Source organism: Lytechinus pictus, chromosome 11 (genome assembly GCF_037042905.1).
Source record: "Lytechinus pictus isolate F3 Inbred chromosome 11, Lp3.0, whole genome shotgun sequence".
In the NCBI taxonomy this organism is placed as follows: Eukaryota; Metazoa; Echinodermata; class Echinoidea; order Temnopleuroida; family Toxopneustidae; genus Lytechinus; species Lytechinus pictus.
The window spans coordinates 11,012,574-11,035,198 of record NC_087255.1 but is presented as its reverse complement, the minus strand read 5'-3'; the positions used below and the strand labels follow the sequence as shown (position 1 = coordinate 11,035,198).

Below are 22,625 nucleotides of genomic sequence, written 5' to 3'. Positions count from 1 at the left end.
CTATATTACCGGTATCCCCTGTAATTCAATTTCGTGAGATCCCCCCCCCCCAAAAAAAAAAAAAAAAAGTTTCGAGCTGAATTTTTCATTTACTAAAGTGTAAAGAGAAAATCGGAGGCACTATTTGACATGCAGCAAAGCTGTGAAGGGGATATAGGCCTACTATAAATGAAGAGTTTGGTTGTAAAAGGGGTTAGGTACACTTTGGACCATTCCGAGAAAAACCATGTTTTTTATTTTCACTTATTGCAATATTCTGATATCGAGGAACTAAATTGTCAGGATGTAATACCCCATCATGTGAACATAAAATTGGGCATAAAAGAAGTACATGTCTCCATTTTTTTTCCCTATGTGTTAAAAAAAATTATTATCATTGTGGACCTAACCCCTTTTGCAAGCAAAAATTAATCTGATCTCTTTTGATGATTTTTTTTTCTTTGCCACTTTTTTACACGTTTTCATGTGAATTTGAAATTTTCATTGGTATCATCAGAGCGACTAAAATTTATAAGGTTTTGAGACAGAAAACAAAAAAAAAAATATGAAAAATGGACCTAAACCCTTTTTCATGGAACATAAAATTATAAAAAGAAGTCTACCTGTCTTCTTTTTTTTTTTAATATTCTTTTCCAAAAAAAATCTGTGGGGACCTAACCCCTTTTGCAACCAAACTGAAATGGACCTAACCCCTTTTGAAAAAAGGTGATTTTTCTTTGCCATTTTAGTTCACTTTTTAATGGGAATTTCAACTTTTCTTTGGTATCATCCTATAGAGCTACTAAATTTAAAATCTATTCATTGAGACCCCCCCCCCCGCCCCCCCCCCAAAAAAAAATGATGAAAATGGACCTAACCCCTTTTGCAAGTGAGCTCTTCATATAGTACAATCTAAAAAAAAATAATAATAAAACGAGTGCAAAGAGCGGGCTATAATTTTTTGGACATTAATTTTTTTTTAATCTTTCCTCTTTTTTATTATTCTTTTTTTTTTTTAAATCATCGTGGCTGCTTCACAACAGGCTCAGATCCACCTATGATGGGGGGGGGGGGGGGGCGGTGGGGGGTGCCTCCACCACTCTACTACCCACCAAAGAATCGACAAGTGTCAAAGCGCAGCACAAATTCTTTCTTCATTCTACCACTGGAGCAAGATGGCGGAACATCTTTCATCCAACCGTCTTCGTTGGGATTTGAGCCCAAGTGACCTCAAAGCTCGTGCTGAAAAGCTTAAGGAAACAACAAGAGCTGTTTATGATGCTGTTGGAGGCGTTTCGAAGGAAAATGTGACTTACAACAACATTATTCAAGTTAGTATTCTGTCGTAAACAGTGGTGGGGTGTGGATAATTGAGTCTTGCATGCGCGTGGGTACGCTGGTGGCCGTGGATCCCCACGGCACGCGTCGCCCGCCGAGGCCGCGCCGAGCGATTGTTTAACTAAGACTAATGTTGAAATGAAAACCAATTCCCACGGCTTTTCTCCTCAGTTATTTGTCAAGTTTATATTGTTTGATAAAAAATGATGTTGACTTGAAATTGAAACAAGAAAAGTGTAGAATCTACTCAATCTAGATGTGTTTCAACTGTGTTGCACTTAAGTTAAAAAAGTTTCAGGTGATAAAGAGCTCTCTGATAAATTAAAAAAAAACTTTCATTTTTTAATGAAGATAAAATCATGATAATGTGTTACAAAATTTAAAATTAATGTGAGTGAATTGTGACTACTCATCTTCAAAGTTTGAAGTCAGTGAATGTGAGATAAAATGCAAGATGATTATGAAAGGGATGATTATTGGGAGGCAGCGTAGCTCAGTCGGTTAGAGCGCATGTTTCGGATAAGATCGTAGATCTCAACGTGAGGGGTTCGAGTCCCGCTCATGCCGAAACGCGCCTAACAAAAAATCTGATGCTATAGCGTTGTGTGTTACTAGCGTGCCTCACCACTGTATTCAGTGCAGGTGTGGATACAGTTGGAAAACACTCCGTCCATCGGAAAGGACGCAAATGTTGGTCCCGTGTATAGGAGAGTCACAACCTATGCACGTTAAAACCAAAGGCAATACACTATTCGTCAAAGAGTAGGGTGTTCACCCGGTGTATTGCACCTGCAGGTCCCGGCAAAATTCAGGTCAAGTCAATCTTGACGTTCACATGCCATAATAATCAATATAATGATTGTGGGCAGTAACGGAAAGACAAGACAAGACAAAGGTGTATACGTGTATTCTAAAAATGTTAAAGGAGTCTACAATCAGTATGTGTTGGATCCTGTTTTGATGCACACGTATTGCGAGGTTAGTATTAGTATACTAACCTCGCACCATGAACCGCATTTGGCAGGGGATTTCTAACTAGTGGGTCACGCATGCGCATGCTGCGATCTAGACCAAAAGCTTCGGTCTCTGTTATGTTGGTTGTTCCGCTGAACTACGTTGGCTCCACTCACCAAATACAGAGACCAAAGTTCTAGCGCGATCTGTACAGGGGACTCAATGGCCATATGTTTATGTACTTTCATGTAAGCTCAGATAAAACGGGGAAGTGAAGTTGCGCGACAGCCGAAGTAAGTCACTGTTTATCCCCTTTTAAGTTTATTTTTCCCAATTTTGGTGCATTTCAGGCCAAAACGGAATAATAATCTCTATTTTGGTTCAATTCTTTTTCAATATTTTTATGAAATAAAGATAAAAATCGATGTGCCCCGTCGGGGGGATTTTGCATTGTTCACCCCCTAATGGTGGCTGCACGATAGCGAGCCGTCTGTGTACGAGGAGAAATTTAAAAAATATAAAAATGTTGAAAAAAATCCTCGAAACAGACGGCTGCCAGCTGTCTAGCTGCGATTCCACTTCTGTTGTCCATAACACACGACTTCTATGGCTTGATTTTTCTGTGCGCGGCGGCATGTAATGAACCCTTGAGTGGTTTTGATTTAACCACTTGTGCATGGAATGGAATAACAGAATACTTATAAAATCAAATCTGAAATAGTATCCTCCAGGCAAAAATTTCTTGAAAAATTTTTAATTACAAATCACAAACAATTTGATCCCCAGGAATTGTATGCACTGCATTCTGAATATTCATTAGTTGGGCTGATGTTATGACAATGTCCCCACTTTTCTCTTTTCTTACATTACATGAAATCATATAACATTTATGTCTCCCTTAACATAATAAGTTATACCAATAAACATCTTGTTCATTCAATCAGTTGTCAATCCATTTTTTTTTTTTTTTGGGGGGGGGTTCATATTGGACAAAATTTGAATTATTTGATATCATGATAAAATACAAAAGAAGTGGGAATACGACATTATCAGTTTGCACATTGCATGTAAATGAAGACATGCCAAGAACTGTTCTACAACAAAATAATGAAAAGCTTTAACTTTGTTAGGCCTATTTCTTGTCTAGTTGTTGAGTGTATTTTTGTTTGTATGATAATACTTAATCTTTTCAAATTATATTATTTTCAGCCTGGAGTACATGTACCCCTTAAATAAACTCCATTTTTGCAGTATTTTTTTTTTTTGGGGGGGGGGGGTTGGGTTGTGATTTGTTTTAGATCATTCATTTCATCAGTTTATTCCTCATTATTCTTTACCCCAATCGCTCAACTCCTCTTCCCCCACAATTTTCTTTGAAACATTTCTTAAATAACTCTTGCGTTTGGGGCTGCATACTGAGAGAAAAAAAAAATCAAATTTAATACAAATACAAAAAAAAATATAAAAATGGAAAAAGTGTACCGGGATGCAAAAACTAGCAATACCAGTATCACATCTTTCACACTGTGTACTGACAGGAAACCATTGGTTGGTCAATCAGTCCTGTACAAGTGAATAAAATGACATTTCATATTTTTCCCCCAATAATCATAAAGACGCTATCCTATCCTACATGTAGCTTTGCAAATTGCAATCGACTGACTATGCAATGAATGTGTATCTGCCAAGATAATAGATGCATTTGGCCATGAGCTGAGGACAGTAATGAGTAACCATAGCAACAATGTAAACTTGATAGCCATACTCTTGGCACTGGGCAGTCTGTTGTGTGTTACGGGCGTCCTTTGATTCCAGCACACGTGCACGACTGGCACTACACTGTGTGTAACAATCAATGGAATGCCGAGAGATGGGGTTTAATTTAAATGCTGCATTATTTTGCCATGCTCTGTTGCACTTCCCCTTTTATTTCTGAATGGCTCTCTTTCCCTCCCTATTCAGTAGCATTTGTTTGACTAGTGGCCAAGGCATTTTATGTTTGTGTACCTCTATTGATCTTTTCCTCCGCTTTGGATTATGAAGTGTGTGTGAAGAGAATGCAAAGGAATGGAGTGAAAATGCTTGTCACATTCTTAGATCCTTGTTTGTGATGCAGTTTCTTGCAGGGTGCTTTAACATTTTTTTTTTTATTTTTTAGTGGCAACCATCAGAAGTCTGCCATACCCTAAGTAAATTTCTCATATTATAGTCCTACAGAATATTGAATCTTTTCAATACCAGTACTGCTACAAGATTTTTTTTTTCACTTTTCTGCCAAAATATTACAATAATTGTTTTAACACTTTTCTGGCAATATAGTAAAATAATTGTTTTTACACTTTTCTTCCAATATATTACAAAAAAGGTAATTAATATAACTGAAAATAATATAAGGAATTTAATTCTTTGGTATCCTTTTTCTTCTTTTTCTTCTCAGTAGTCTTCTTTACTTGCTTCTTCAATGATTAAAATTTTTTTTTTATTCATTTTGATTGATTGATTTTCCACATTCCAATAACAAAAGTATATACAAGTTTAATATTTTTTCATAACATAACAATTAGCAAATGACATAATGAATAATATATGCATATATACATTCTAACAATCTAATTGAAATACATTTATACCTGATAAATGTCTTTTTTTATTATTAAAACATATAGCAGAAAAAATTATATATATACATATATCGACATAATACATTTTGAAATGTGGGAGACTTTCATCTTAAGCTTAGAGCTTAAAATTGATATTCATATTCATTTTCTTAGACATGAAAACATGATGCTATGATACCATTGCATTTATTTTCATTTAGGATCAAGGAGGACTGTTTTTGGATAAAATTCTTGCTGAAGACCAAGGGTATAGTTGCCGTGGCCGGGACTTTCATGTTTGTACTAAGGTGCTTTAGACCACCCGGTCACGTCAAATTAATATATCTCCCACCTTTTCTTATACATACAGGCGCTGGCTGACAATGATTGTGAGTACGGTGTGATGCGTAACATGCTGGACTTCCCCCAACATGTCTCCCCCAATAAGGAGCTTCGGGAAGCAAGCACAGACGCAGATAAAGTGCTCTCGGAATTTGATGTGGAGATGAGGTGAGTGGACCAACATTTATTGTTTATGGTATTTTGGGGGCTAATTTACATACTTGTACAGTTGTGTTTGCACTTTGCCTTTTCTGTCTTCTCTCACCCTTTCTAATTACTTTCTCTTTCTTTGTTTATTTCTTTGTTTCATCCTCTCTATCGCTGTCTTTCTCTATCCCTCTCTCAACTGGAAAAAAAATTAAATAGACATATATATTTTAACTAAGATTATAAAGTGAAATTTTACCAGTACTGTGGAGACTGTTGGATGGGTGAAATAAAAATATATAAGAAATTCTGTATCACCAGAGACTGAGAGCTAAAATACCAGTTTAAGAACTGGATTTCCTAATCTTTAAAACACTTACGCATGATGGTAAATTTTAAGTATGAGTATGAACATCGGATGACTGAGGAGGATATCTTAAATTTCTTTTGTGAATTTATCAGATGTTGTGGTATTGGTGCATTATATATTGCCATTACTTTGTACGTTAAACTTCGTAAAATGTAGTAGTACTTGTTAATCACGAAGGAGTACAATGGGCTTGTTCCGTAAAACAATAGGGCAGATGACATTAAGGGGAACCAAATCTGTGGCAGGGAGAATAATTAACAGAGAGAACTAGAAAATTCCTCCTAATGTTTAATAAAAGTATTGATTATGATGATGATGAAGATGATGATGATGATGATGATGATGATGATGATGGTGATGATGATGATGATGATGATGATGATGATGATGAAGATGATGATGATGATGATGATGAAGATGATGATGATGATGATGGTGATGATGATGATGATGATGATGATGATGATGATGATGATGGTGATGATGATGATGAAGATGATGATGATGATGATGATGATGATGATGGATGAAATTGGCTCATGTGGCTGTGTATGTTTTCTGTTCATGTATCCAGTATGCGCCAAGACGTGTTTGACAACCTTGTGGCATTCCAGGGAAAGACGGATGTAAGCAGTCTGGAGCCAGAAGCCAAGAGGTATCTGGAGAAAAAGATCAAGCTGGGTCGCAGAAATGGTAAGTTTGAGGGTTGAAGGGAAACAAAGAATAATGTATGTAGGTGAAGCCAGTTATTGCATATCCATTGTAGCTTAGACTGCAGGTGAGAGATCTGTAGTGAAGAGGATGATGGTGATGTCCTTGATCATGATGATGATGGTTTTGGTGGTGGTGGCGATGATGATGATGGTGATGACTGTGGTGGTGGTGATGATGATGATGGTGGTGGTGGGGTTGGTGATGGTGATGGTGATGATGATGATGACAGTGGTGGTGGTGGGGTTGGTGATGGTGATGGTGATGGTGATAGTGATTGATGAAGATGATGATGATGATGACAGTGGTGGTGGTGATGGTGGTGGTGATGGTGATGATGATGATAGTGATGATGATAATGATGATGATGATGATAATGATGACAGTGATGACGATAATGATGATGGTGATGATGACAGTGATCATGATAATTTGACTTTCATAGTATTTGCGTGGCACCATAAAACATCAGTTTTTAAAGGAAACATTCAAATGCGATAAAGTCAATGTCTTTTGAAAATAGGAGTTTCAAGTGAAGTGTAATAAGAGCCACTAAAGAGGAAGATCAAGATGGATTATATTCATAGAAAAAGAGCATCTATATAGCGCCATCAATCTACAAATAATCTATTCCGAGGCACACTACTATCATTATTATCCCGGCTTTAGCTCAAGCTGCCGCTGCCAGCGCTCGGTGCATTTCAAGGAATTAGTCCTGCCGGTACCCTTTCACCTCACCCGGGTTGAGTGCAGCACAATGTGGACAATGCCGGCTTCCTTACCCCTTGAGAAGTGTGAAGGTATCTGAGGAGAGTATAGGGCTACATGTAGGTGAGCGAAAGCTATGGCTGACAAGACATCAGGGGAAAGTTACAAGGGGCTCGGGCGATTATACCCCGAAATGCTCAAAAGAACCCTGGAAAGTCCCCATGCATTGCCACTTATAAGTGTATCCAAAGTAGCAGATTTAAGCAGTATATTTTGAAAAGTAGCCCCCGAAATTTTACCCAAAAAAATAAAAAATTGCCCATATAATTGAACAAGAGGTAAAAATAAAAAGTTGCAGAAATAGGTCAACCCTGGCAGGGGTGGTAGGGGAGGGGGGAGGTCATGAAGCTCTTTGTATTTAGTCACACTAGGGTTTTTCTGTCGGATCTGACAACTTTCCTTGATTTTGATTGGCTGAGAAACCAGTTCCTATGGTAACTGTCATGTACATGTAGAACAGGGCCCCATCTTACAAAGAGTTACGATCAATCGTTACTCGATGGAAATCCACCAGGGTCATAATTTTTTCTACAGGAAATTTGCACAACCAAAGAGAAACACTGAATTTTCAAGAAAACGATGAATGCATGAATATACATCATAGCTAGAAAATACTCTGAACAAACATGCATAATAGATGTTAACGTTGCTGGCCGTCCATAGTTGCGACTGATCAGATCAATCGCTACTCTTTGTAAGTTGGGATCCAGGACTTGTCAGATAAAACATCTGACAAGTCCTTTCGTGAAACACTTCCCTCTCCTTGTGCCTCATGAGATATCTCAATTCCTGATATAACTTCATAACAAGAAATGGAAGAGTTGTCCCTTGCCACTCGTTACAATCTACCCATCAAATTCCCAATTTGAAATTTACAGTCTTCAGGGTCATTCTTTCCAAACATTGATAATTTTCTTTTTACTTATAATCCGAATTCAATCAGAATTTCACCATCTTATTCTCATATTTTTTCCTTGAACACAATTATTTCATTACCAAAATTGTATTCCAAATGTTCCATTTATGAATTCATCTACATTGCAGTGTTTCATGGAGCATCTTGTCTGTGAAAATCACTGAGCCAATCAGATGCAAGGATTTCAGTAGCTTATAACTAGTATTTAAATCAAAAATCAATCTACAGGTCTGCACTTACCCAAGGATGTCCAAGACAAGGTCAAGGCGTTGAAGAAGCGGGCCAGTGACATCAGCATCGACTACAACAAGAATGTCAACGATGAGAACACTATTCTAGAGTTTACCGAGGCTGAGCTTGGTGAGAAAACACTGCCGATTTATCATTATTTCTCCCTGTGTTTGGGATTCATCGTTCCCATAAAATATATTATATTGGATGGCTCAGAATGGAATACCAGAAATATTTCAAGAGTTCGGGAAAATATTTCTGGTATTTCATGAAATAAAGCCATCCAATATAATTATTATCATCTATCCCATCCCCCCCAAAAAAGAGGGAGCAATTTGATTTAACAAGTCATATCACATTATGCCATTATCACTTCATAGGATAAATTTTGGTCGTTGACTTGCATGTACAGTTCATTATGACGTCATCAGTATAGTTGTGCTCTATGTTGCGCATCGCATTGCTTTCATTGTTGTACGCGTTGTATATTTCATGCATTCGCGCACGTGCCCTGAACTTTTGAATAAGCTCTCATATTCAATAGAAAATTTTGTACAGGAGCCTATGGGATATTCGTCGGATTTCGGTCCTTTTTAGGGATAGGGGCAATTGATGCAGACCAAAATATGCGTTCATAATGCATCGCTAGAACACTCTATATAGATGATAATTTTAGATATTTAATTCTCACTGTCAATGCTATTTTTATGTCTTCTGGAAAAGTGGTGGACCCTCAATCCTCTCATGATGATCAACAATGACGAATGTCTTACGAAATGCAGGAATGCTCAGGAATTGAAGCAAATTAGTATGAAAATCAGAAAATAAAAAATGTACTCTTATACAGTGTGCTTTGCTTTATGGCCCTTTTTCTGAAGTCGGGTTTAACTGAAACTCGGGTTTAAAGTTGTGGTTTAAGTATGGATAGCCAATCGTTACATAAATTACTAACAGTAGAGATATCATATTTCAGCTAATTTGGCTCTCAAAGCATTCATAATTGTCTTGGAAGTATAAATGGATGATTGTCTTTACCATCGATGAATCAGGAAAGAGCATAGTAAACATAAGAAACATACAACTTAATAAAAATGTTGACACTTTTGGCTTGCCATAATTTTAGCACAGAGTTGGACCATGGTCTAAGTTAAACCTGACTTTAGAATAGGGCCAACGACTCAAACTATTTCCTGCAATGAAGAGCTTAAACTGATATTTTCCTGATTAGTCCATCTGCATGTTGATAAAAATAATCAAACTTGTTTACAATGCCCTAAATGGTAGTTGCCCACAATATATTTCAGATTTTTTCATTGAATAATCAAACACCCACTCATACCGCACCAGAAATGCTGATAGTTATGGGATCATAATACAAAAGTGTAAAACAGAGAAGGGAAAAAAGGATTTCATTACACAGTTCAATTCTGCGGAATAATATTCCATCTGCAGTAAGAAGGGCTGCAACCTTGCAATCATTTATTTCATCCTATTGGAGAAACCGTAGATTGCTAAACTTTATTCTGTTTGTATCTTTCTAATTTTGTTGTCCTTTGCTTTTTTTCTTTTGTATGTGTTTAAATCTAGCAGGGCCCTCTGGGAATACAGTGTACGTCACTGATGAGGCTACCCTGGATACATAAGACTTTATAATAATAATAACAGGTTATCAGGGTTTGACGCAGAATAGTTGCATAAAATATATGCCAAGAAAGGCTTTCCAGCCCATATGCAGAAAACAAAGACATAATAGTTTTGTCATGATTCTTGACGTTTTGTAATTTTGTCTTCCTTTATTGCAGGAGGATTACCTGACGATTTTATCAAGCGTCTTGAAAAGGTATGTATCTCATTCTTCCACAATATTTACACCTAGCACCCTGTGTCACAAAGCATAGTTATTGATCACAGTGCTGATTTCTACGATTGACTGCATCGATTATTGTGTATGATTAATCGTAGATATCAGCCTTATGATCAATAACAAAGCTTTATGTTACTGGGTCCAGCGTTGAAGATACATGACCCTGTCTTAATGGAGAAACTTACATCAGGGGTCTGTTACATAAAGCTTAGCGTTTGATCACAGTGGTGATTTCTATGATTGACTGCATTGATTATTGTGTATGATCAATCATAGATATCAGCCTTATGATCAATTACAAAGCTTTATGTTACTGGGTCCAGCGTTGAAGATACATGACCCTGTCTTAATGGAGAAACTTACATCAGGGGTCTGTAACATGAAGCTTAGCGTTTGATCACAGTGCTGATTTCTACGATTGACTGCATTGATTATTGTGTATGATTAGTCATAAAAGTTGGCCCCCTTATCATTCACTAAGCTTTATGCTTAGGGACCCAGTTCATTTAAACAGAAGTGACCTACAAACAATCGGAGCAACTATTCATCCTTGGAGGCCTGTTGCCGAGAGACCTGCAATCATTCACAACTGCAAAAATCAAGCGCACAATTAGTTACAATGAATTGAATAAAGTGTGCATTTGATTAAGAAAGAAGAGCAAACTTGGTAAGAGATGAGAATCGTATAAAGTTTGATCACAGATTCTGGGTTTTTATTTCAGAAAGCAGATTGAAATATTGCGCATGAATTGACAACTGGAACAAAAATTGCAATAAGAGCTGTTGCACATTAAATGTGTGAATTAAATTCCTTGCAATCCAAATCTGAAATATGCTTTGTGTCTGGAATGCTTGTAAACAAAATCTACATCTTAATTGGTGATTGATAATTTTTTTTTTTTCCATATTTAAAGGGATGGTCCGGGCTGAAAGTATTTATAGCTTAATAAATAGAGTAGAATTCACTGAGCAAAATGCCGAAAATTTCATCAAATCGGATAACAAAATTAAGTTATTGAATTTTAAAGTTTAGCAATATTTTGTGAAAACAGTCGTCATGAATATTCATTAGGTGGGCTGATGATGTCACATCCCCACTTGTTCTTTTGTATTTTTTTATATGAAATTAGGTTTATTCGAATTTTTACCTCCAAGAACTAGAAAAATTGGATTGACAACTGATTTAGTGCATTAGATATTTATTGCTGCAACTTATTTTATTATAAGGGAGACATTATTCAAACAAGTATGAAATAATGAAAAAAAATATGATTTTATGTAATTACATAAGAAACAGGAGATGTGACATCATCAGCCCACCTAATGAATATTCATTACGACTGTTTTCACAAAATATTGCTAAACTTTAAACTTCAATAACTTTATTATTTGTTATCCGATTTTGATGAAATTTTCGGCATTTAGCTCAGTGAATTCTACTCTATGTATTAAGATATAAATATTTTCAGCCCGGACCATCCCTTTAACTAGTTTGTTTTAGTTGATGGATGTCATAACAAACAACCAAAGCAACTCTGGCCATTAGCTAAGAAACTACAACCATCATAGTACTTCATTTTATTTCTTTTTAAAAGACTGTTTTTGGCTTCATATTTTTCAATATATTCAATTTCATTTTCCCGTAGAAATGATTGTTCTTGATCAGTTGAATGACCATTTCAGATAAAAACCATTTATTTTCACGTCATTTATAGACTGCCGATGGAAAGTGCAAGGTAACGCTGAAATACCCAGACTATTTCCCTCTGATGAGGAAGGCACATAACCCTGATACAAGACGCAGGATGGAGACGGCATTTAACTCAAGGTACAGTATGGCTTACAGAATGTTTTGGAATGATTAAGTTATTGTGGAAATGGTCTGAACAATGGCAATGATGATGATAGTTGTGATGATCCTCTTGGTTTGATGATGTGGATGGTGGTGGTGGTAGTGCTGGTGGTGGTGGTGATGATGGTGGTAGTGGTGGTGGTGGCAATGGTGGTGGTGGCGGTGGTAATGCTGGCAGTGATGGTGGTAGTGCTGGCGGTGGTGGTGGTGGTCGTGGAGGTTATGATGATGGTCATGGTGAGGTTGATGGGAATAAGAGTGATTGTAACGAGACGGTAGGATTCTTTTTGTTGGTGGTCGTGATGATGACGATTATTATTATTTTTCTTGTTTCATGATGAAGTGATGATTGTGGTGGTGGTGGTGGCGATTATGATGGTGATGATGATGATAATGGTGATAATGGTAACGATGATGATAATGATGGGGATGATGATGATTGTATTTCTGTAAAACATGTGCAAAACCATATTGCCAACATGACCACAGCGGTATGCAATTTCCATTTTTTTAAATACTTTATTGTATTCATCTTCAGATGCAAGACAGAAAACACTGCCATCCTAGAAGAGCTTGTAAAGATTCGTGCACAGGTACATAATGATTCTTATTTTTATTGGTTCTCCCTCTAATAATATCCCTATTCTATAGTTTTTGTCTGGCATATACAGCAAAAGCAAGATATACACGCCTCTTTTCAAACGGCGACGTCAGCATAGTCAACATCAAATCTTAACCAAGGTTAAGTTTTTGCATCGTCATCATCTTTTAGAGTATAAGAATAGGTATCATGAAACCTCAACATGAGGGTAATCAAGTGTCACTCACTGTTTGGTATGAATTTCATGCCATACAATTAAGGTCAAAGGTCAGTGAATTTTAACCATTTGTTACCACCATCAAAGCCCTCCTTTTCACTTCAATTGATTAACAGTATGTTCACATTTTCTTCCCTTCAGCTGGCTAAGTTGCTAGGATACTCCACCCATGCCGAGTACATCCTTGAGATGCGGATGGCCAAGACGCCGGAGACGGTCTCCAGCTTCTTGAGCGGCTTGGCTGAGAAGCTCCGACCTCTCCAGCGGGAGGAGCTAGAAGGGTTCCTCAAGTATAAGGAAGAGGACGTGAGTAGTTGGAAGGGCCTGTGTGACGGGCTCTTGAGCATTTGTTTTCATGGGGAATGCCTGAAATATGTCAAGAAAAGTCTGTTGCCCAAAATAGCTACATACATAACAAGTATTTTCAGTGTTTTTCAAAATGTCTAATCTCACTCAACAATTTTCTACTCCTCTGAAAACTCCAGATGCCTTCAATGTTTTGGAAGTTCTTAGCGCTGTAAAGGTCACACTAATGCTATTTTTTAGAGTAAAATAAAGATGAAAATATCACTGAAAGTAAATGTAAACAAACATATTTCTTTTGGGTAAAAATAGTCATTGATAATGAAATTACAGATAAAATTCATAGAGCGCCAACTAGTTGCCTATTCAATGTACTATATTTTGCTCCGGCTGTAGCCCCAGCTGATGTTTACAATGCTTTGTGCATTCAAGGAAAGAATCCTGTCAGCTACTGTCAGGAAAAAAACAAACATTTTGCATCTAAATGATACATTACCAGTGTGTTGGCTCAGTTGGTAGAGCGTCTGTCTCGCAACCGGGAGGTCTGGAGTTCAAACCCTGGCGGCGGCGGACCAAGAGACGTAAAAAGATGGGAGTTGCTGCTACCCTGCTTGGTGTTCAACATTCAAGGGGTAGAGCTGCATTGATCTGGCGCTGCACAGTGGCTGCCAGGCCCACAATCAATTGGGCAAAATTATTTTTTTGAATATTTTGAACAATAAAATATGAACTGTCATGACTGTCAATCATCAAAAAGTATGCTGGTTCTTAAAGCTATTTCCTTCTTCCCCCCCCCCCCCCCCCACTTCAGTGCAAGAAATACGGGTATGAGTTTGACAACAAGATCAACCTTTGGGACATGCGCTACTTCATGAACATGTCGGAAGAGAAGCGCTACTCAGTGGACCATGACAAGCTGAAGGAGTACTTCCCTCTGGAGAAGGTCATCAAAGGGTCACTCGACATTTACCAGGTAAGAGGTCAAAAGTCATGTCCGTTGCTTGTGGTTGGTTGTGGTGAAATGATGAGAGTTAGATCTCCTTATTCAATGCCATTAATGGATTCTTTCAGATTCATTTAATATTGCAAAGAGATACTTTATTATATGGTGCTATGTCATCACTATTGTCTTGGAGAGAGTCCCTGACAAAATAAATCATTTAGTTGTAGCCGTTGACTACATTTGCCTCCTTTCCACCACCTACTGCCTCATCAACCACTTAATTTACTTGCTTTGGTAAGCTCTCTGTAGCCACACCAAAAATGTTGCCTTTTCTAGTTCTAAGATATATGGAACTTGGCGGCTTAGGATTGCATGGGTAATAATGTTATGATTCTCCATGCATGCCTCATCACAATATGAACTAGATAAACATATTTGATGATAGCAAGATTGGAAACTTCTTATTCTAAACATGATTGACCTTCTCAATTTACAGCATCAATGTATATTAATCCCTACGTGACTGCATTATTTACAAGAAAAAATGTATCTCATAAAATGTTGTAGAAAAATTAAACTGTTATGTATATATGTCACAAAATGATAAAATGAATTGAAACTGGAAATAGGATTAAAGTTCAAATGAATTCTAGATCCATTTCTGTCATTTTTCTGGCCACAGCTCGAGGCTGGCTGATCTGAAGCGGTCAAAGACAGTGCATAAATGAGCTTGCAAAAGTTTGCCCGAAAACTGTTGTATCATCAAGATACACAAGGACAGAGTCCCAGTGTAGTCCATGCAATACAAGCTGCATGAGCCTCTGAAAAGTTGAGGGTGCATTGCGCAATCACATAGGCATCATGTTAAACTGGTAAAGATATGTCCCAGTAGTAAATGCAGTCTTGGCTGCATCCTTGGGATCCACATCCACTTGCCAGTAACCGCTGGACAGATCCATGGTTCTGAAGTAGCAAATCTCAGTCATTGATTGAGGTCATAGTATCGATAGTGTCATTAATGCAAGGTAGAGGGATGAGAATCGGGACAGGTGACCTTATTTAGGCTTTGATAATTCCTGTTTTCTTCTTCACCATAGCAATGGGCAAGCTCCGTGGGCTTGGTTCAGTTACCCCAGCATCGAGGAGGCGAATGCACTTCCGTTTGATCTCCTCTCGAATCACAGGCGAGGCACGGTGTGCCCGCTACCTAGTTGGAAGAGAATTGCCCATTGGGATTGTATGTTGAACATAATCAGTACGGCAATTAGTAGAAAATGTGCAAATTAAATAACTGCTAAGACAGATACATGGCATAAGCCTTGTTGAAGTTAAAGTTGGTTTCGAATCGGTTCATTGATACACCGTTTAATATTTTGTAGGAACGTGAAGTTGATCTTTTCTCCATGATCTTCCTAGCTTTCCCACAGACCCTTACAGTTCCACAATTTTCTTATAATTAATGTGCAAATTGAATAACTGCTAATGGCATAAGCCTTGTTGAAGCCAAAGTTGGTTTCGAATTGGTTCATTGATACACCGTTTAATATTTTGAAGGAACGTGAAGTTGATCTTTTCTCCATGATCTTCCTAGCTTTCCCACAGACCCTTACAGTTCCACAATTTTCTTATAATTAATGTGCAAATTAAATAACTGCTAATGGCATAAGCCTTGTTGAAGCCAAAGTTGGTTTCGAATTGGTTCATTGATACACCGTTTAATATTTTGAAGGAACGTGAAGTTGATCTTTTCTCCATAATCTTCCTAGCTTTCCCACAGACCCACACAATTCCACAATTTTCTTAATTAATATACTGGACTTGTATTTTGCATGACTTAATCTAAGATAATCCCTTTTCCACGCTCCGTGAACGGTGTGTGCTCCCATTGTGAGATTAAGATGGTTAAATAATCTGTTGTAACCGTTTTCTGCACCGCAGTTGAACGAAAGGGCTGCAAAGTTAACTGCCGTTCCAACAACACATGGAACCCTCCACTGGTGTAAGGACACCTTTCCAAGATGAGAGCATTGAAACTCTCTTTCTGGTTCTGGGTGATGCCTGGGAGGCATCTCTCAAGGAGATCTGGATTACTAAGTCGTGTGAATATAGGCAACAGCTCTTGGTCAAATACAGGATCTAAGTGATTCTCTATGTTGACCCATTTGCCACTCCACATGTGGGGTAGGCTTCTGTTGCCAATTGCTTCACCCTTGTCTTAGAAATAATAACGAACCCTAAGTTTGAATCCTCCTCTGTAGATACTTTGACATGTTACTCTGACCTAGTCGATTGCCAGCTTAACTCAGGGCCATTCTGAACTCGAGGAATTCTATTGCCAATTGCTTCATTCTGGTCTTTGAAATAATAACAAACCATAAGTGTGAATCCTCCTCTGCAGATACTTTAACATTTAACCATGACCAGGTCAATTGTGAGCTTAACTCGGGGGCATCCTGCACACCAAGGACTTCTTCGTCTTCCTCAATTCTACCTTCTTTTTTTTTCTTGCTTGAACGATGAGAATATAGGCAACAGCTCTTTGAGAAATACAGGATCTCAGTGATTCTCTTTGTTGACCCATTTGCCACTCTTCATGTGGGGTAGGCTTCTGTTGCCAATTGCTTCAGCCTTCTCTTCGAAATAAAAACAATCCCTAAGTTTGAGTCCTCCTCTGGAGGTACTTTAACATGTAACCATGACCTAGTCAATTGTTAGCTTAACTCAGGGCCATCCTGAACTCGAGGACTTTTTTTGCCAATTGCTTCAATCTGGTCTTAGAAATAATTACAAACTCTAAGTTCGAGTCCTCCTCTGGAGAACCTTGAACATGTAACCATGACCTAGTCAATTGTGAGCTTAACTCCGGGCCATCCTGAACTCTGAGGAATTTTATTGCCAATTGCTTCAGTCTGGTCTTAGAAATAATCACGAACTCTAAGTTTGAGTCCTCCTCTGGAGAACCTTTAACATGTAACCATGACCTAGTCAATTGTGAGCTTAACTCCAGGCCATCTTGAACTCTGAGGAATTCTATTGCCAATTGCTTCAGTCTGGTCTTAGAAATAGTAACAAACTCACACAATTCCACAATTTTCTTAATCTACTGGACTTGTATTTTGCATTACTTAATCTAAGATAATCCCTTTTCCACGCTCCGTGAACGGTGTGTGCTCCCATTGTGAGATTAAGATGGTTAAATAATCTGTTGTAACCGTTTTCTGCACCGCAGTTGAACGAAAGGGCTGCAAAGTTAACTGCCGTTCCAACAACACATGGAACCCTCCACAGGTGTTTAGGACACCTTTCCAAGATGAGAGCATTGAAACTCTCTTTCTGGTTCTGGGTGATACCTGGGAGGCATCTCTCAAGGAAATCTGGATTACTGAGTTGCGTGAATATAGGCAACAGCTCTTGGTCAAATACAGGATCTAAGTGATTCTCTTTGTTGACCCATTTGCCACTCCACATGTGGGGTAGGATTCTTTTGCCAATTGCTTTAGCCTTGTCTTTGATGTAAAAACAATCCCTACGTTTGAGTCCTCCTCTGCAGATACTTTAACATGTAACCCTGACCTAGTCGATTGCGAGCTTAGCTTGGAGACATCCTGCACACAAAGGACTTCTTCGTCTTCCCCCAATTCTACCTTTTTTCTTGCTTGAACGATTAGAATATAGGCAACAGTTCTTTGAGAAACACGGGATCTCAGTGATTCTGTTTGTTGACTTGTTTGCCTGTCTCTTGTACTCACGGCATCCATCTTTTGGACGGTACCAATGACGCCTCCTGTTATCTTTCTTCATTACTGAGTGATAAAGGATTGCCAGTATTGCCCTGTGCATTTTCTCTACAGCCCTAACCTTATCTTGTTTGTCAGTTCAATTCAATTCAATTTATTTTTCATTCTTCAACATAATACAAAATAAGTACAAGATAAATTGATTCAATTTAAACAAAAGCATGAACAAAATTCAACATTGAATAAATGATATACATATTCAATAAGTGATTCAAATATAAATTAACATGCATGTCAAGTTTAAATCAATATAATCAATATAATTAAATCAATATAATCAATATAATTAAATCAATATAATTATATATCATGAGAAGAATGGAGTCCACATACAAAGTTAACATTAATTACATGGGAAAATTGCAAATAATACAATGATAAAACGTTTTTGAGGCTTGGATCAAATTTCTGGCTCTCCAGCTATGAGCTTTAACTAGTAACTTCAATGTAGTATATAAATCGACTTGACCGATTACTTTTCTTCAGGGGGTATTTTTTTATCAAGAGAGATTAATATAGTGACATGACTTGGCATACAAAACAATGCTGGGACGTACGGAGAGCGTCTGCAACACAGACCCGGTCAGCTTAGCCTTTTTGGAATCTTTCACCGACATTGCATGGTAATTCCGTTGTGCTGTTGTCAGGCGGTGGTGCATGGCATCTGCTGTGTCGTGTTGTAGTTCTGGGTGTTTCTCTGCCATCTGCAAAGATAAATATTGATTGTGATCATTGTGGTTATTAGAATGGAAGTTTGAACCTGTTACTCTGATGTTGTTAAGGCAAGATCCTTACCATACTGACATCATTTAAAGTAGATGATGAAATTATGAGATCCGCAGAAGAGGATCTTATCAAGTCTAGAACCTATTAATGAGGTATGGAATTAGTAATATATCTTTTCAAGTGATGTTAACATGGTGAGATTATTTTTTCCATCTTTTTTGTATGAAATTTACTCCCCACCTGGTGCACTCAAGATGGATCCATATGTGAAGATTTTGTTAAGAGTTGGATTGATGTCATGGACCTAAGACAGGAAAAAGCAATAGATGAATTTTCTACGCCTCTGCCATTGCCTGTCCAGAAATACAAGTCTTATTATTGCTGGTAATCGGTTGCCTTGGTGTAAATAACCTTTTAAATTTGTTTTAAAAAATGCATTTTTTATCAAAACCTTAAAATCCTCTCAGTTTATTGTTTTATGTGTTTCATTGAATTCCTTGATCTGTCCACTATCCAAAATAACCTGTTATCATACCATCCGGATCACGAATGCATTACATAATCCAAGTTTTGAGTTGATCCATGAAACAGTTTAGAGTTAGAGTGAGAACGATTTATTTTTATGGACTTTGTTGAATTTTGTGACCTTGACCCCTTTCCTCATGAACTAATCTGATCATAATTGTCACCCCAATTCACATACGATCCAAGTTTGAAGTCACTCAATGATATTGTTTTTCTTTGTAATGGCAAGAACAGTCTAGTTTTCTTTGTATTTTGTTGAATTAGTGACCTTTGACCTCATGACCCTATGACCCCCCCCCAAAAAAAAAAAAAAAAAAAACTCATCAGATCGTTGTTAACCCCCAGTGCATACATGATCCAAGTTTGAAGTTCATTCGTGAAATTTGTTTTTGAGTCATCGCGAGAATGAAAACGGGACTGATGGACGGACGGCCCATAAAACATAATACTCTGGCAACCACCTTCAGTTGATGGAGGCATAAACCCTAAACAAACTTTTTTGTATAAGACATTGAATATTTACCATGGAAGAAATCCACTCCCTTATGGCAGTGTTACTGCGTGCCTTTAGTATCAGCCTTGCAAACATCGACCTCATCGACGCCGCATTGGAAGATGTCGTCAGGCTAGGGGATTGGGAAGTAAAAGACACCGACTGGTTGCCAATTTTATAACCTGGTAATCTCGGACGAACCATTCTCACGTAGTACAGTAGCTGCCGGTACTCCTCCTCCGGCAGGCAAATCCTCGCCGAGCCATACGCTAGCGCTGTCTTGTGTTCTAGGACCTGTAAAGAGATTAATACACTTAAAAGAAGGTTCACGTTCAGTCAATCGTTTGTCAGAATCACAATTGTCCTCTGGACAGATGATGAGTAGCAATCACTGAGCAGCTTAAGAAAATCATCTGATATAAGACAAGGCATCAACCAGAAATTTCCATCTTTGGCTAATCACATCACTGACTTTGTTGGTCTTGTCAACTTTTCATTCTTTTAAGAGTTTTTCCTTTATTCTTTTTTTTCTATTCTAATAAAAAGAAAATAAAATCAAAAAATTTTTAATGAAAACAAGTAAATTATCTGGTCCTAAGGAACTCCTTTGAGTTCACTCTGAACAATAATTTTCTCTGTCCATTCGCAGGATGGAAACATGATTTTTAACATCTAAAATGCTACTAATTGCAGTATAAATTTTGCTCAACATAAATAAATATGTATATATATATATACACACACATACATACAGTTTGTCCCACCAAAATTATAATGGTCATTGGCATCGATATATATACAACCACTTGAAATATGAAAACTATTAAATGATTATGAAGCTATGTACATTTCTCTACTAGTAAGGGAAGATTTCATCTGATAAGGTTGTGTAATCACAGAGAAAGGAGGTATTTTGTAAAGTATGTCATGGATAACTTTTGTTCAGGTTTCGCTTACTCAACCATATCAAATAAAATCTTCACTTGCTGAAAGACAAATAGTTATAGTTTTATAATCATCTAATTGTCTTCAAGTGACAATGTTATGTTTATTCAAATGTACGTTATATTTTTACTAGCTAAATATAAATTTATATATAATAATAATAATATAGGGTATTTATATTGCGCACATATCCATCTTGCTAGGTGCTCAAGGCGCTCCTATATTACCCGGCACAGCTAGGCGTTCATAGCACACAGCTTTTTAAGGAATTCCTTCCTACCAGTACCCATTTACCTCACCTGGGTTGAGTGCAGCAAATTGTGGATCAGTTTCTTGCTGAAGGAAATTACGCCATGGCTGGGATTTGAACCCACGACCCTCTTTTTCAAAGTCCGAAGACTAATCCACTGGGCCACAACACAGAGAGAGAGAGATGTGGTGGTAATTTATACTCTCTTACCTTGATAACATAGTTACCGGTGGTTTCTTCCTTTTTAGCATTGAGGACCCACTCAAGTTGCATGTTTATGTGCTCCCCTGCTCTAGAACCGTTGATCAGAGCGAGCATTAGCAGGAAATATCCCCTTACTGCTGTTGCCTCTGCCCTTGTCAGGTTTTTACTGCTTAGGAATAGGTCATGCAGCGTATTTAGATAGTACAGTCGAAGTTTACTGATGACAAGCTTGGATTCCTCGTCACTCGGGCGGGTCTCTGAAAGAAAGAGTTCTGTTGTAATAAGTCTATTATAAAATTCAGCAAGGTGCCAACTGTAAGGGGGAAAATCACTTGATAAAACAGTTATTGCTTTTTTCAATCACAAGATATAAAATCTCACATATCTGGAAGAAAATGAGCAGAATCTCTAAATGATTGGAATATAGAGCTGTAGTCATTTTTTTTTTACTGTAGAGCATTCACTTCCCCCTGGCAATTCAGATTCTACTGGGGTCAAATCTGTGAATTGTTTAATCAATTCCACACACAGCTCCCAACCCAAACCCAAAGCATATATTGCACTTACGATATCCTCTTTCTTTGGAGTTAACTGCTGCAAGCTTCTTCTCCTTATTGAGGCTGGCGGCAAGTCTCCTCCAGGCCTTGGTATGTTCTTGGAGGGACATTAAATTCATGTACTTCTCAAAAACTGTCCTTTGCTTGGTTGCAGACAAGAAATCAAAGAACAGAGCAACACTGAGGCAATATGAGTCAATTGTGCCAGCTGCCAGCACCTCCAGCTTTCTGTCCACCCATTTCTCTGCCTTCTTAAGGTTGACTAGCCCCTCCAGGGTCCCCATCTCCCGTATTACTGTCTCAACCTGCATCCTGTGCTGCTTGGCATTGCTTGGAGATTTATGTTTCCCAAGACGCGACCTCAGAAATTTTTGGAATTTGAATAGCCAATACTTGAATAGCCACAGCATTGATAGTGTCATCAATGTGAGGTAGAGGGTAAGAATCGGGACAGGTGACCTTATTCAGACCCCGATGATAAAAAAATCGATATCCTCCTGTCTTTTTCACCATAACAATGGGTAAGCTCCATGGGCTATAGCTTGGTTCAATTCTCCAGCATCGAGGAGGCGAACACACTTCCATTAGATCTCCTCTTGAATCACAGGCGAGGCTCGATACGTACATTGCTAAGTTGGAAGAGCATCGCCTGTAGGGATTGTATGTTGAACATAATCAGTACAGCAATTAGTACAAAATAATAAGATAGATACATGGCATAAGCCTTGTTGAAGCTAAAGTCACTATTGAATTTCTTCATTGATACACCATATAATATTTTGTAGGAACGTGAAGTTGATCTTTTCTCCATAATCTTCCTAGCTTTCCCACAGACCCACACAATTCCACAATTTTCTTAATTAATATACTGGGCTTGTATTTTGCATGACTTAATCTAAGATAATCCCTTTTCCACGCTCTATGAATGGTGTGTGCTCCCATTGTGAGATTAAGATGGTTAAATAATCTGTTGTAACCATCCACTGCACCGC

At 37.9% G+C, this 22,625-nt stretch overlaps 1 protein-coding gene across 1 annotated transcript; it reads left to right on the top strand.

Annotated features, from left to right (window-relative positions):
* Positions 1-1,114: 1,114 nt before the first annotated feature.
* On the top strand, positions 1,115-14,833 carry LOC129271765 (thimet oligopeptidase-like). The gene is made up of 10 exons (XM_064106624.1): positions 1,115-1,310; positions 5,242-5,381; positions 6,305-6,423; positions 8,354-8,485; positions 10,159-10,196; positions 11,936-12,048; positions 12,611-12,665; positions 13,032-13,196; positions 14,005-14,166; positions 14,819-14,833. Exons 1-10 carry the CDS (start codon positions 1,155-1,157, stop codon positions 14,831-14,833), a joined length of 1,095 nt encoding a protein of 364 aa, XP_063962694.1. The 5' UTR covers positions 1,115-1,154.
* Positions 14,834-22,625: the final 7,792 nt, after the last annotated feature.